Genomic DNA, 16,416 nt, shown 5'->3' on the forward strand with positions numbered 1-16,416 from the left:
CTCTAGAGACGCACGGAACAAAATAGATTACAGGAGCTACTGTAGACCATCTTTTTACTTCCAGCAGTTTGTTACTCCCACCCAGTACAAACTGTTTCAAGCGCAAAACTATTTATATATTTAATTCAATAATTTGTTGAGGCTTGACTCTTGAGTGCCTGTTTTAATCAGGTGTTACAAAGAAGTTTATTCTTTTGAGAATTCAAATCAGTAATGGGTGCGTTCATTTAGCTTCCCTGGGTCGACCCCGGTGTGTGGCGGTGTGTGAACACGTTCGTCCTGGAAAAAGAAAATGCCACACACCGGGGTCGACCCGGCGAAGCTAAACGAACGCACCCAATATAACCAAAGCATTGTTGCAACAAACATTTTTCATAGTTACTTCCCATTTGGTTGAGAACTGATGGTTTTTCAAAGCGTAATTTAATTTCAGTGGAAAGCCTTTCCTCAAACCATTCTACATGTATACCTCCATGCTCAAACCATGGTTTCTCTTTAGCATGCAACTGACAGCTTTTTTTAGACTGACTTTTTGAGAAAGTACTTTTTCACAAACACAAACATTGTTTTTCCACCAGTGTTGACTCTTTGATATTTATTCAGAGCTTCTTTTCCATAGAATGCACTTCCACAAATTTCAGTCACATGAAGACTCCAAGGTGACGAAAATGTTTTTTTTTCCAAATCCATAAATGTCACATCCAAACTTGTTCTCTCCAGTGTGGACTCGCTGATGGCTGGGCAGCTCAATTTTGTGTGAAAAATATTTTTCCACAAATATCTCAAACAATGCTTTCCTTTAAGTGTGGAATTGTTGCTGAATACTTTAACTGCTCTTCTGAAAATACGTCACAAACAAATGGCTCCCCTACAGGGTGAACACATTTGTGTTTTTCGAATATCTTTTGGGATTTGAAGACTTTTCTACAAAAATCACAAACAATTGGTTTCTCCTCGTTGTGAGTTGTCTCCTCTATGTGAGTTTTTTTATGTTTAGAGAGAGACCAACTAAAAGTGAAGCATTGTCCACAAATGGCACATTTGAATGGTTTCTCTCCGGTGTGTACTCTCTGGTGACAAAGTAGACCGACTTTTAGAGAAAAGTCTTTTCCACAAATGTCACAAATGAATGGTTTCTCCTCGATGTGAGTTTTTTTATGGTTAGAGAGAGACCACTTACAAGCGAAGCATCGTCCACAAATGTCACAATTGAATGGTTTCTCTCCAGTGTGGACTCTTTGGTGCATACTTAATTTACCTTTTTCAGAAAATGCTTTTCCACAAATTTTACAAGCAAATGGTTTCTCTCCAGTGTGTACTCTCCGATGACAAACTAGATTGACTTTTTGAGAAAAATCTTTTCCACAAATGTCACAAATGAATGGTTTCTCTCCATTGTGGACCTTTTGGTGTCTACTTAGGCTTCTTCTTTCAACAAATGCTTTTCCACAAGTGTCACAAATTAATAGTTTCTTTCCAGTGTGTACTCTGCGGTGGCTTGCTAAACCACTTCTATGAGCAAATGCCTTTCCACAAATGTCACAAACAAATGGTTTCTCTCCAGTGTGGACTCTCTGGTGAGAGGTTAGATGAATATTCAGATAAAAATCTTTTCCGCAAGTATCACAAACAAACGGTTTCTCTCCAGTGTGGACTCTTCGGTGTCTATTTACACCTTCTCTTTCAGAAAATGCTTTTCCACAAATGTCACAAGCAAATGGTTTCTCTCCAGTGTGTACTCTCTGGTGACAAATTAGATTGCCTTTTCTAGAAAAATCTTTTCCACAAATGTCACAAACAAATGGGTTCTCTCCAGTGTGAAGTTTCTGGTGACGATTTAGCGAACTTTTAAGAGAGAATTCTTTTTTACAAACGTCACAAACAAACACAAGAAGTTTCTCTCTAGTGTGGATACGTTGACGGTCAGTCAGGTGGAGTTTTTGTCTGAAGGCTTCTCCACAAGTGTCACAAGCAAATGGTTTCTCTCCAGTGTGGACTTGCTGATGAGTGATCAAGTGGAGTTCACATATTTTACAAGGATACGATTTCTCTTCAGTATGGATACAGTCATGGATGTTCAAGCAATGTTTTTGTGAGAAGGCTTTACCACAAATGTCACAAACAAATGGTTTCTCTCCAGTGTGGACTTGCTGATGATGGGTGATCAGGCTAGGCTCACTGATGAAACCTTTTCCACAAATGTCACAGAGAACCGGTTTCACCTCAGTGTGAATTAGGTGATGGTCAGTAAGAGCCCCCTGATTAGTAAAACGCTCTCCACAAATGACACAAGTTAATGGTTTCTCTCCAGTGTTGACTGGTTGATTGTTGGTCAGTTGGAGATCTAGTGTGAAAGTTGTTGCCCCAATATCACAATGAAATGGTTCTGTGTTCTGTGGCTTTTCAGAATTCATATTGGTAATAATAAAGAGGCAATTTTAACAATCACTTGCAAGATTAAAAAATGTCTGCGAACAGCACAAAATATTGCTTCTTCTCCAGTGAGGACACAGTGATGTCGGTTTAAACTAATTGGAAGGCCTTACCATCACAACATGGTTTTTCTGCGATGTACTTGATTACCAACATCACACACAAGCGTATCCAATGACGTCCAGAATGGGTAGCTTGATGTTTTTCCAGCTCCTTTTTCTTAATGGTTGTTCCACATACATGTCTTCTTTGGAAAGCTAATACCTGTAAAATCAAGATCAAATTTCAAAGATACTTTCAACTTTGTTCTTGTCTGAGAATGATAACTTAAAAATTAAATGAACTTTAAGCAGGGCTCGAATTTCCCAATAGACCACAGGCCTGTGGTAGATTTTACAAAGAGTTAGGACTAGTCTTATCTTGAGTTAAGACGTGTTACTCGCCTAATTTAGGACTACCCTTAAGTTTTTAATATCTCCTAGGACTAGTCCAAAGGTAGGACTAGTTCTAAGTTCTTTGTGAAATTGACCCCTGAGGCCATTGATTTTAGCATTCACTGGACAACTCTGGCGGTCTTGTAATTTTGTTCAAATGTTGACTTTCAAAACCTTCAATTCTGTTGAGTAAAACTCTTGTCAGATAAACATTTGGAGCTACATGGTATAGTACACAACTTGCTTTGCAGTGTTGTGGCTTTTCACCCCGAATCGGAGCCCAGTTAAGTTCAAATCTGCCATCTGGTCTCGAAACAATTGACAATTTGTGAATCTCATACCCTTTATCGGTTTTATTTATAGAATTTAGTTTGATTAATTATCGATTGAAGGGTCCTACTACTTGCCGTCAACTCGCCGTCAACTCCTCCAATTTACATTTAAAATCCACAAAAGAAGCATAGAACTGTTACTGTAAAGTGTCAGCTTAAAGAGAATTCAAGTAAGTTTTAGGTCATATTTCTGGAGGTTTTTTTTCATGAAAAATTATCTCCAAGCAGCAAAACTATCGGCCGCCGTCATGCTTTTTCACATGGATTTAAAGTCTTGGCCCATATAAGGTTTATCGCGAATAGCAAAATATCAAGAGAGGGAGCTGTTGAACCCACACAAAGGTATAGGCGTTGCGCGTGCGAGTCGTAGAAACTGCATAGAAATCGCCCCATATTCCTTCCCACAACGCATTGCGGTTCTGAATTGCGATAAACCTTAGTTATTATATGTCAATTATTGGTACTTCTTTTTATCAACACAAAGACAAAGACAAAGACAAAGTCGTTTTTGTGAGAATAACATTTTACCGAAAACCATGAGAAATAATGTTGTTTGGGCAGGACTTAACACTTCCTTGCTCCATTAAAAAAAACAATCTTGTAAGATGACGGCGAGTTGACGGCAAGTGAAGTAGTAAAAGTTAAAACCGCCATTGAATGAATTGGGGAAAAAATTGAACTGTTTTCTGTGTGTTCAAAACTTGGGATAACTTTCCGTATGGCGCCACCACTTTTTCACTCATTTTTACAAAAAGGGATATATCAATCAGGTAAATTAGATACTATATTATTTTATTTCGAATGAGAAAGTGGTGGCGCCATACGGAAACTTTTCCAAAACTTGGCTCGGGATATCTTTCCTAATATAGTAATAAGATTCTTATGAATATCAGCAAGTATCTCGGTTCAAATCATAAAACTTACCATACTGATACTGATTTAGTGATAGAAAGCTACGACTCTACGAGATAGTGAAGAGTTTACTGAAAGAAAAAAAATACCCTTGAAACGTCAAATCCTTTTTGAAAAGGGAAGCAGAAGTTACATTTAATTTGTTTGAGCTCGGCGGTGCGAAAATAAATTGTCAGAGGTCAAACACACGAACTCAGGGGTTCAACGCAGTCGCTTTGCTTCTCAACGTTATAGATGCAAGGGATCGACTACCAATCCCAACATTTTGCATTCGACGTGAAAACAACGCTTTGTCGGGTTCCCTTCACAACTTGCTGCGACAGAACATCGGTATTCCTCCTATCTGTGGTACCAGACTTATTTACCCAGCCCGCCTAGTGCTAGTGTCAAAGATAGCTAGTGTTTACGGCTGTTTTATGAAACCATTTTTACAAGCGCCAAAGGAGGTTGCGTGTAACACTACCCCCCCCCCCCCCACGGCCACCCCATGGTTCAAGACTGAGAGTGAGTGGTTAATTCAAAGGGGCGAGGACCATGAAGCGCCCAATATTGAATAATTCGGTCATTTACTCGGCTACCCATAACATGTTTAGGGCAATCATCATGCTTGTTTTTTCTCACTTTCGTTTTGCCATGGGAGTACCCCCATGGTTTTGCCCCCCCCCCCCGGAGGTGCTTGCCACTTCCCACAATAACAGGGGCGGCGCCCAGGGGGGGGGGGGCGACTTGAAACTACATACATGACATAGACCAAGCATGGAGGTAGAAAACTCTATGCATGGACCCAGTAACCTGGGCGCTTAGCCTACTCACTACTCCTATTTAAAAAAAAATTGGCGCCGCAGAAATGGACCCGGAGGCACATGCCCCTGTTCCCCTGTGGTCTGGAGTTGCATGAGCATTCCAAACTCACACAGTGAACTTGCCACAGTAACAACTTTAAAGAAAAACCATCTGAATTGTAAATAAAGTTGTATCAGAAAAAAAAGTCTTCAAGGCAGACTTTGTGGAAATTAATTGCAGGCCTGATACTTCATGGAGGTAATGAAGGCGATTGTACCCCTGGTTATTGTCTTGGTGCCCTTAAATGCTTAGAAATTTACAAATTCCTCATAGGGTGCCCTTTACGAAGGAGAACATGCATTGGTGCCCCTGCCCTTTCATCAAAAACGAAGCATACAGGCCTGTTATTGTCCTACATTAATTTGTGCTTTTCAGAACTCAGAACAGACTCGGCAAATCTAACAAATTTTCTGGTGTGTTAATTTATTCAAGTTTCTGGCATTTACATTACAAAGTAAACATGAAGATTTAATGAGAAGATAACGTGTCATTTTTATTTTTGTGAAAATGGAGAACCTTTCTTTCTTTCTGAGCCCAATTTCATGGAGCTGCTTAGAACAAAAACTAGCTCAGCACAACAAAACTGTGTTACCAGAATAAGGTTTCAAGACAAATTATCATAGAGGTTTTGACTGGTCTCCTGCTATTTTCTGCTTTTAGCAGAAAACTTTTTAAGCAATCTTTGGGGGTTAAAGACAGTGGACACTATTGGTAATTGTCAAAGACCAGTCTTTTCACTTCCTGCTCATCATATGCATGAAATAACAAACCTTTGAAAATTTGAGCTCAATCCATCATCGAAGTCGCAAGATATTAATGAAAGGAAAAAACACCATTGTCACACAAAGTTGTGAGCTTTCTGATGCTTGATAATGTTCCCAGCCAAATTATCATAGCATGTACAATTTGTAACTGGCATCCTGCTAATTTCTGGTTGGCAGATAGAACAAAAATTCAAGCAATATTGTTTGGTTAAGTGACTCTTTGAAATTGAGCCCTTATACAAATTTATGTCATGATCATAAAGTGTCAGACATGAGTTGAATTCTTCTGAGTAGTCAGTTCTCAAATTAAACGTCATTCCTACAAAATGCATAACGTCTTATTATAATGAATTCATAAAAAAAAAAATATAATAATACATTAGGTAGCATGCATCTAGAATGTTCTTTGAGCAACAACACAACAAAAGGTAAACACGCTGAAAAGGTTTTGTTTATCTAGAATCATGAAAATATAATGTTTTTCTGTATAATGTGATTGTGGGCACACTCTACTAGGTCCAATTTCACAAAGAGAAATATGATCTTAAACTGTCTACCTTAATTGCCAAGCAAAGTGTTTCTTTCAAAATAAAAAACCCACTGTTGAATTATTGAAAACTGATGTTTAAAAAAAGGAATCTTATGGTGCTTTGTGAAATGAAGCCTTGGTAGTTTACAATGTAAACATTGGCAACCCCTATTCTAAAGTATTCTTTCTCCACAAATATCAGAGTTTGTCTCGCCTCCACAGTGAATTCCAAACTGTTTCTATAAAGTTCACCACATACACGTAGGTTACACACAGTTAAGACATGCACTCTAGAGTAATGCAGAACCAAATAGATTAGGAGCTACATGTACTGTACAACCCACATAAATTGTGGTATCAGACAGGCAAACTTTACACAACATTTTTACACTGGAATCACCTCAACGTTTGAAATCAAGACACTTCAGAGTTGTTCGACCGACTGCATAAGTCCATCTTTTGACTTCCAGCGAGTTTGGTCGCTCCCACCCAGTACAAACTGTTTCAAGCGCAAAACTCTTTATGTATTTAATTCAATAATTTGTTGAGGCTTGACTCTTGAGTGCCTGTTTTAATCAGGTGTTACAAAGAAATTTATTCTTTTGAGAATTCAAATCAGTAATGGGTGCGTTCGTTTAGCTTCCCTGGGTCGACCCCGGTGTGTGGCGGTGTGGCGGTGTGTGAACACGTTCGTCCTGGAAAAAGAAAACGCCACACACCGGGGTCGACCCGGGGAAGCTAAACGAACGCACCCAATATAACCAAAGCAATGTTACAACAAAAAATTTTCATATTTACTTCCCATTTGGTTGAGAACTGATGGTTTTTCAAAGCGTAATTTAATTTCAGTGGAAAGCCTTCCCTCAAACCATTCTACATGTACCTCCATGCTCAAACCATGGTTTCTCTTTAGCATGCAACTGACAGCTTTTTTTAGACTGACTTTTTGAGAAAGTACTTTTTCACAAACACAAACATTGTTTTTACACCAGTGTTGACTATTTGATATTTATTCAGAGCTTCTTTTCCATAGAATGCACTTCCACAAATTTCAGTCACATGAAGACTCCAAGGTGACGAAAATGTTTTTTTTTCCAAATCCATAAATGTCACATCCAAACTTTTTCTCTCCAGTGTGGACTCGCTGATGGCTGGGCAGCTCAATTTTGTGTGAAAAATATTTTTCCACAAATATCTCAAACAATGCTTTCCTTTAAGTGTGGAATTGTTGCTGAATACTTTAACTGCTCTTCTGAAAATACGTCACAAACAAATGGCTCCCCTACAGGGTGAACACATTTGTGTTTTTCGAATATCTTTTGGGATTTGAAAACTTTTCTACAAAAATCACAAACAATTGGTTTCTCCTCGTTGTGAGTTTTTTGATGGTTAGAGAGAGACCACTTATAAGCGAAGCATCGTCCACAAATGTCACAATTGAATGGTTTCTCTCCAGTGTGGACTCTTTGGTGCATACTTAATTTACCTTTTTCAGAAAATGCTTTTCCACAAATTTTACAAGCAAATGGTTTCTCTCCAGTGTGTACTCTCCGATGACAAACTAGAGTGACTTTTTGAGAAAAATCTTTTCCACAAATGTCACAAATGAATGGTTTCTCTCCATTGTGGACCTTTTGGTGTCTACTTAGGCTTCTTCTTTCAACAAATGCTTTTCCACAAGTGTCACAAATTAATAGTTTCTTTCCAGTGTGTACTCTGCGGTGGCTCGCTAAACCACTTCTATGAGCAAATGCCTTTCCACAAATGTCACAAACAAATGGTTTCTCTCCAGTGTGGACTCTCTGGTGAGAGGTTAGATTAATATTCAGAGAAAAATCTTTTCCACAAATGTCACAAATGAATGGTTTCTCTCCATTGTGGACCTTTTGGTGTCTACTTAGGCTTCTTCTTTCAACAAATGCTTTTCCACAAATGTCACAAATGAATGGTTTCTCTCCATTGTGGACCTTTTGGTGTCTACTTAGGCTTCTTCTTTCAACAAATGCTTCTCCACAAGTGTCACAAATTAATTGTTTCTTTCCAGTGTGTACTCTGCGGTGGCTCGCTAAACCACTTCTATGAGCAAATGCCTTTCCACAAATGTCACAAACAAATGGTTTCTCTCCAGTGTGGACTCTCTGGTGAGAGGTTAGATGAATATTCAGATAAAAATCTTTTCCGCAAGTGTCACAAACAAATGGTTTCTCTCCAGAGTGAAGGAGTTTGTGTTTGTCAAATTTCTCTTTAGATTTAAAGACTTTTCCACAAATGTCACAAATGAATGAAGTATCACAAACAAACGGTTTCTCTCCAGTGTGGACTCTTCGGTGTCTATTTACACCTTCTATTTCAGAAAATGCTTTTCCACAAATGTCACAAGCAAATGGTTTCTCTCCAGTGTGTACTCTCTGGTGACAAATTAGATTGCCTTTTCTAGAAAAATCTTTTTCACAAATGTCACAAACAAATGGGTTCTCTCTAGTGTGAAGTTTCTGGTGACGATTTAGCGAACTTTTAAGAGAGAATTCTTTTTTACAAACGTCACAAACAAACACAAGAAGTTTCTCTCTAGTGTGGATACGTTGACGGTCAGTCAGGTGGAGTTTTTTTTTTTTTTTTTGTCTGAAGGCTTCTCCACAAGTGTCACAAGCAAATGGTTTCTCTCCAGTGTGGACTTGCTGATGAGTGATCAAGTGGAGTTCACATATTTTACAAGGATACGATTTCTCTTCAGTATGGATACAGTCATGGATGTTCAAGCAATGTTTTTGTGAGAAGGCTTTACCACAAATGTCACAAACAAATGGTTTCTCTCCAGTGTGGACTTGCTGATGATGGGTGATCAGGCTAGGCTCACTGATGAAACCTTTTCCACAAATGTCACAGAAAACCGGTTTCACCTCAGTGTGAATTAGGTGATGGTCAGTAAGAGCCCCCTGATTAGTAAAACGCTCTCCACAAATGACACAAGTTAATAGTTTCTCTCCAGTGTTGACTGGTTGATTGTTGGTCAGTTGGAGATCTTGTGTGAAAGTTGTTGCCCCAATATCACAATGAAATGGTTCTGTGTTCTGTGGCTTTTCAGAATTCATATTGGTAATAATAAAGAGACAATTTTAACAATCACTTGCAAGATTAAAAAATGTCTGCGAACAGCACAAAATATTGCTTCTTCTCCAGTTAGGACACAGTGATGTCGGTTTAAACTAATTGGAAGGCCTTACCATCACAACATGGTTTTTCTTCGATGTCAGAGCCTGTATTTGATTACCAACATTGCACACAAATTCATCCAATGACTTCCAGAATCATGGTAACTTGATGTTTTTCCAGCTCACCTTTTTCTAAACATTGCTTGCTCCACATACATGTCTTCTTTGGATGTACCTCATATCTGTATAATCAAGATCAAATTTTAAAGATACTTGCAACTTTGTTCTTCACTGAGAATGATAATTATATGTACATATACTTTTTGCAAGGCTCAATATTCACAACGAACCACAGGACTGAGGTCATTGATGCCGCACACATGCAGGGGTCTTGTCTTGAGTTTTTGTTCAAATGTTGAGTTTTATTCTGAACAATGATAACTTATAAATTAAATGAACTTTACGCAGGGCTTAAATTTCACAATAGACCATATGCCTAGGGTAGATTTTACAAAGAGTTAGGACTAGTCTTATCTTGAGTTAAAGGCAGTGGACACTATTGGTAATTGTCAAAGACTAGCCTTCGCAGTTGGTGTATATCAACATATGCATAAAATAACAAGCCTGTGAAAATTCGGTCATCGAACTTGCGAGATAATAGTGAAAGAAAAAAAACACCCTTGTCACACGAAGTTGTGTGTGTTTAGATGGTTCATTTCAAGACATCAAGTTCTAAATCTGAGGTCTCGAAATCAAATTCGTGGAAAATTACTTCTTTCTCAAAAACTATGGCACTTCAGAGGGAGCTGATTCTCACAATGTTTTATACCATCAACCTCACCCCATTTCTGGTCACCAAGAAAGGTTTTATGCTAAAAATTGTTTTGAGTAATTACCAATAGTGTCCACTGCCTTTAAGACGAGTTACTCGCCTAATTTAGGACTACCCTACTCCTAGAACTATGTATTTCGGTTTTGTTCCGCTATCGTCTTCAACCTCATAGACGTAGATCTCTCACAACAATAACGATACTGGTTCAATGAATTTTGGAATCACGAATCTCTTTCTTTTTTTTTTATCTTGCCAAAATTAGGCTCGACAGGTATTGTCCTTTGAAGTCTCATTGTCCCGGGTAAACAAAAAATCCACTCCGCAATTGTTAAAAATGGGAAAACATTACGCGCACGGTCAGGGACAACTGGCATTTGCAGTGTAGTGGTAAATTGGAGCAGTTGGGGACTGAATAACAAGTGAGAATTTATCATTTTTAACAATTTTTGGGATACATATAGCAGAGTGGATTTTCTGTTTTCCCCGGGAACAATGAGAGTTAAAAGGACAAATAGAGCCTAATTTTGGCAAGATAAAAAAAGAAAAAAAGATTTGCTATTCAAAAATTCATTGAGCCAGTATCACGTTTGTCGTGAGAGATGTACGTCTATGACTATATGAGTCATATGATTATGAGGTTACGGGAGACGATTGAGGAACAAAATCGAAATAGTTCTAGGACATGAAGGAGTAGGACTACCCTTAAGTTTGTAATATCTCCTAGGACTAGTTCTAAGTTAGGACTAGTTCTAAGTTAGGACTAGTTCTAAGTTAGGACTAGTTCTAAGTTAGGACTAGTTCTAATTTCTTTGTGAAATTGACCCCTGAAGCCATTGATTTTAGCGTTCACTGGACAACTCTGGACCTGGTGGTGGAATTGTTGCTGAATACTTAAACTGCTCTTCTGAAAATACGTCACAAACAAATGGCTCCCCTACAGGGTGGACACATTTGTGTCTGTCAAGTTTCTTTGGGGATTTTAAGACTTTTCTACAAATATCACAAACAATTGGTTTCTCCTCGTTGTGAGTTTTCTCCTCAATATGAGTTTTTTTATGTTTAGAGAGAGACCAATTATAAGTGAAGCATCGTCCACAAATGTCACATTTGAATGGTTTCTCTCCAGTGTGTACTCTCTGGTGACAAACAAGACTGACTTTTTGAGAAAAATCTTTTCCACAAATGTAACAAATGAATGGTTTCTCTCCAGTGTGGATACTTTTGTGGCTACTTAGGCTTCTTCTTTCAACAAATGCTTCTCCACAAGTGTCACAAAGGAATGGTTTCTCTCCAGTGTGTACTCTGCGGTGGCGCTCTCGACTGCCTCTATGAGAAAATGCCTTTCCACAAATGTCACAAACAAATGGTTTCTCTCCAGTGTGGACTCTCTGGTGATAGGTCAGATGATAATTTAGATGAAAATCTTTTCCGCAAGAGTCACAAACAAATGGTTTCTCTCCAGAGTGAAGGAGTTTGTGTTTGTCAAATTTCTCTTTAGATTTAAAGACTTTTCCACAAATGTCACAAATGAATGATTTCTCTCCAGTGTGGGCAACTTTGGTGTCTACTTAGGCTTCTTCTTTCAGCAAATGCTTTTCCACAAGTGTCACAATTGAATGGTTTCTCTCCAGTGTGAACTGTTTGGTGACTCTTTAAACCAGTTTTCAGAGCAAATGCTTTTCCACAAATGTCACAAACAAATGGTTTCTCTCCAGAGTGGATACGTTGATGGTCAGTCAGGTGGTGTTTTTGTCTGAAGAATTTTCCACATATTTCACAACAATACTGTTTCTCTCCAGTGTGGACACGCAGGTGCTTGGTCAGGCGGAGTTTTTGCTCGAAGGATTTACCACAAATGTCACAAACAAACGATTTTTCTCCAGTGTGGATTCGCTGATGGGTTGTCAGGCTAGGCTCACTTAAGAAACCTTTTTCCCCAATGTTACAAACAAAAACAAGTTTCTCTCCAGTGTGGATACGTTGATGGTCAGTCAGGTGAAGTTTGTGTCTAAAGCCTTTTCCACAAATGTCACAAACAAATGGTTTCTCTCTAGCGTGGACTTGCTGATGATGTGTGATCAGGCTAGGCTCACTGAAGAAACCTTTTCCACAAATGTCACAGAAAACCGGTTTCACCTCAGTGTGAATTTGGTGATGGTCAGTAAGAGCCCCCTGATTAGTAAAACGCTCTCCACAAATGACACAAGTTAATGGTTTCTCTCCAGTGTGGACTGGTTGATTGTTGGTCAGTTGGAGTTTTTGTGAGAAAGTTTTTGCCCCAATATCACAATGAAATGGATCTGTGCTCTGTGTCTTTTCAGAATTCATATTGGTAATAATAAAGAGACAATTTTAAAATCATTTTCATCATGGATAAGTAAATTCATCCAATGACTTCCACTATGGGTAGCTTGATGTTTTTCCAGCTCACCTTTTTCTAAACAATGGTTGCTCCACATACAGGTCTTCTTTGGATGTACCTCATATCTGTATAATCAAGATCAAGTTTCAAAGATAAACTTGCAACTTTGTTCTTAACTGATAATGATACTTTACAAATTACATGAACTTTACAGTTTACGCAGGGCTCGAATTTCACAATAGACCACAGGCCTAGGGTAGAATTCACAAAGAGTAAGAACTAGTCTTATCGAGTTAGGACGAATTACTCGTTATAACTTAGGACTACCCTTAATTTTTTAATATCATCTAGGACGAGTCCCAAGTTAGGATAAGTCCTAAGTTCTTTTTAAAAATCGACCCATGAGACCACTGATTTTAGCATTGGCCGGACAACTCTGGCGGTCTTGTGAATTTGTTCAAATGTTGACATTCAAAAAACATTTTCAATTCTGTTGAGTAAAACTTCTGCGGCATAAATTCTACTCAACAGAATTGAAAATGTATTGCCCTATCAAGCATACATATGAGATAAATCTTCTTTCTGGTTGATTGTTGTCAACAAAATAGAACAGTTAAAATTTAAGATGCTATGTCAGATTTTTGGCCCCAAACATCAACAAAATTGATATTTTTTGAGAGTATGGTATTTCAAAGAGTATCACCCGCTCTAATGAAAACAAGTTTAACTTTTTACTTTTAATTGTCAGGAACCATGCCAAAAATTTCAAATGTTTCTTATAAAACACATACGAATTGGTCACGTGATATATTGTCGGGAGCACTTTATTTCACTGCTACTAATAATTGAGAAAATAGAATTAGCTGTTGCAAACACCTTACCAACCAAATGGACCCAGAGTATAAATGCCAAAAATAGTTAACTATTTTTTGCTACTAATAATTGGCAAACTTTTTTGTGCAATGGCTCAAATGAAAGCTTGTAACTTACTTTCTCGACCCCCATCAAAATACCTATTGAATTTTAAATCAAAATTTTTGAGTCAAATCGGCCAAAAATCTGACATAGCATCTTTAACAGTCTAACATTAAAAAAATGTTACGACTGTGTAGGTACATGTACAATGTTCAGTTTCACATTTTAATTCTTGTTAGATAAACATTCAAAGCTAAAATAAACAACAAACCCAGCAGTCTTGTGGCTTTTCACACCAATGGGTGCCCTACTAATTAGCCATGGACATCCATGTGTTGCCGAAATGGTAATTTCACGATTGACACAAAATTGTCCCAAAACTTTTATTTAGAGAGTTTTTTTTTTTACATTGTCATAATTCATCTAAAGACTTCACAGAAATTCAAAGCTTCAAGAAAGACTTGGTAACACTTACATGTACATATATTGTACGTTGTATCACATCGTGTAAAAAGTTCACGTTACATGTAGTTAAAAGGTCACAGTTCAAAGGTCACAGTACGGCTTCTACCAATCCCATGTATCTGCAGATTAGTAAATGACAATAGTTTTTTAAAAAGATTAATTGCTACATGTACCTTGTAAACACGCATTCATAAATACCCCAGACAATTTCTCTACTCCTATTGGTGGAGAGCACATCACGTTGGGGTGTTTAAATGGTTGATAATTACCAGTGTTTATAACCGGCTGGATTCCGCATGTCGGCGCGCAAGATTATCACGCGGAACGTGCAATTCATAGCTATGTAACAGTGCGTAACTTATTTCTAAGGGCGCGCGCGTAATCTATTTCTAAGCGCGCGCGCGTACTCTATTTTTAAGCACAGCGGGCATACACACAACCCACGCGCGACATATTCTTCACAACCTCAAATTTTCAACTGTCAAAGTTTTTTTTTTTTAACCTTTTTTAACAAAAGGGCATTTATGAATGGGAATAAAAGAGTAGTGACTCGTTCTTAAAGGTCCATTTAAAACCTTGCAGCATCGTTGCCGCGGCTTCGGCTCGGGCCTTTATCACACGGCAATTCGACCCTGCCGGCTTTAAACGGCCTTGTAAGAACTCGTTGCTACCCTTTTATTCCCTTATTAAATGCTACTTTGTAAACACGGATTATAGTACATGCACAATCTTGCCATCCTCTGAGTCATTCTGTGGTGTCAAAGCAACCAATGGGTTCACCTCGGCTTTCAGATTTAGCTGAAACACTTATTGTTTTATTATGTATTATTCACATTTTTGGCTATAATATTATGAAAATATTATTGGCATTGCATGAAATTGCCTGGAATATTTTGCTTTTTGTTTTACATTTTTAAATGCATTTAAAAATTTGAAATTAAGAAGACAGTACAAAGTTATAAATTAATAATAAAAACTAATAGTATTAGTAGTTGAATTTCGTTAAGCGTAACCTACTTCTAGAAACTATAATTAGGCTACCCCATGAGCCTTCCTAGAAGTAAGCATAACCCTCCTATCAGGAGGAGGGTTACTTTACATAGTCCTAGTTACAGGAGACGATAGCGGACGGGAGACGATAGTGGACGAAACCGAAATAGTTCTAGGAGTATGTGGTGATGACTTTCAAATTCATCCAATTTGCCAATAGTTCAAATCTGGTCTCGAAACAAGTGTAATGTTGTTATCTAGTCTCATCCTCATCCCCTTTTTCTGTACAATAATATTTAATAAATAAGTAATATTAATAACAACAACGACGTCTTTATATTTAATTTGATCTGCCAAAAAAAAAATCAAATCAATTTTCTCAACAACCCCGCCCCCTCCATTTTTAGTTCAATTAGATAAATCGAAAAGTTTGATATCCTTCTCCACGCGCACGAACGATAGCGAGTATGATCGGGTGGAAGATTTTGTCTCGGTTTTAACCTTCCTCCTCCATAGACCTTTTCGCAAATACTGGGGCGCGCGCGTAAAGCTTGGAATTAGGTGCATTGTGGTCTAGTTGGTATCCAAAATTGATCCGGCACACAACAATGCACCTCATTCAACAGTCTGCGCTTGCGTAATGGTATTTGCGAAAAGGTCTCTGGTTTTACGGGCACCCCTAGTTGTGATAACGTCAGTCGGGTAGGAGGGTTACGTTATCGCAACTAGGACACCCCCGCCCTACGTACGATGCCGGCCATTAATACATTACCACAGTGTTCTATGTAGTACTACTGTACCAATCCCCATGTGTACTACGTCTACGACTAGTACGTGTACTATATATAATACATGTACTATGTAGCATAAGGTTTATCACGATTCAGAAACGCAATGCATTGTGGGAAGGAATATGGGGCAGTTTCTATGCAGTGTCTACGACTCGCACGCAACGCCTATCACACCTTTTGTGTGGGTTCAACAGCGCCCTCTCTTGATATTTTGCTATTCGCGATAAACCAATGGAGGTGCTACCGTAATTACGTACATTTGTACGTCGTCGAGAACGACGTACGGTACGAAGAGAAGACACAAGAGACAACAGGGTGTGTTATGCATGCTCTGGAAAACAAGACTGAATGACGAGACTGCTCTACAACCATATACTTTTTTCACATTTTTCAAGAACGATCGGTTCAGTAATAAAACTTACCTGCTTTCGGAAGCTACCGCTACCACCACTGTAGGCTACTACTATTCTCTGTTTGCAAAATGATTTCACAAAACAGCCGTAGTAAACCAATAAACCAGTCTGGTCGCCCAATAGTTAATTAGATCGTGGCATGCAATCACACAATGCTGTGAAGGGGACCCAAGAAATTGCAGCTGTCACGTCGAACGCAACATATACGGACTGTTCCTCGACCCCTCAAGTATATAGCGTTGTTGTGCA

General features: G+C 38.5%; 2 protein-coding genes and 1 pseudogene across 2 annotated transcripts; all 3 read right to left on the bottom strand.

Annotated features, from left to right (window-relative positions):
- Positions 1–280: 280 nt before the first annotated feature.
- On the bottom strand, positions 281–4,138 carry LOC117305029 (zinc finger protein OZF-like). The gene is made up of 2 exons (XM_033789726.1): positions 4,124–4,138; positions 281–2,697 (listed from the first exon to the last, which is right to left on the bottom strand). The coding sequence occupies exon 2, from the start codon at positions 2,412–2,414 to the stop codon at positions 783–785; it is 1,632 nt and encodes a 543-aa protein (XP_033645617.1). The 5' UTR covers positions 2,415–2,697; positions 4,124–4,138; the 3' UTR covers positions 281–782.
- A 2,793-nt stretch (positions 4,139–6,931) lies between these two features.
- On the bottom strand, positions 6,932–11,517 carry LOC117305028 (gastrula zinc finger protein XlCGF26.1-like). The gene is made up of 2 exons (XM_033789725.1): positions 11,451–11,517; positions 6,932–9,641 (listed from the first exon to the last, which is right to left on the bottom strand). Exon 2 carries the CDS (start codon positions 9,337–9,339, stop codon positions 7,444–7,446), a length of 1,896 nt encoding a protein of 631 aa, XP_033645616.1. The 5' UTR covers positions 9,340–9,641; positions 11,451–11,517; the 3' UTR covers positions 6,932–7,443.
- Positions 10,665–16,259, bottom strand: LOC117305031 (annotated as a pseudogene).
- Between the last annotated feature and the right edge of the window lie 157 nt (positions 16,260–16,416).

Source organism: Asterias rubens, chromosome 22 (genome assembly GCF_902459465.1).
Source record: "Asterias rubens chromosome 22, eAstRub1.3, whole genome shotgun sequence".
NCBI classification, from domain to species: domain Eukaryota; kingdom Metazoa; phylum Echinodermata; class Asteroidea; order Forcipulatida; family Asteriidae; genus Asterias; species Asterias rubens.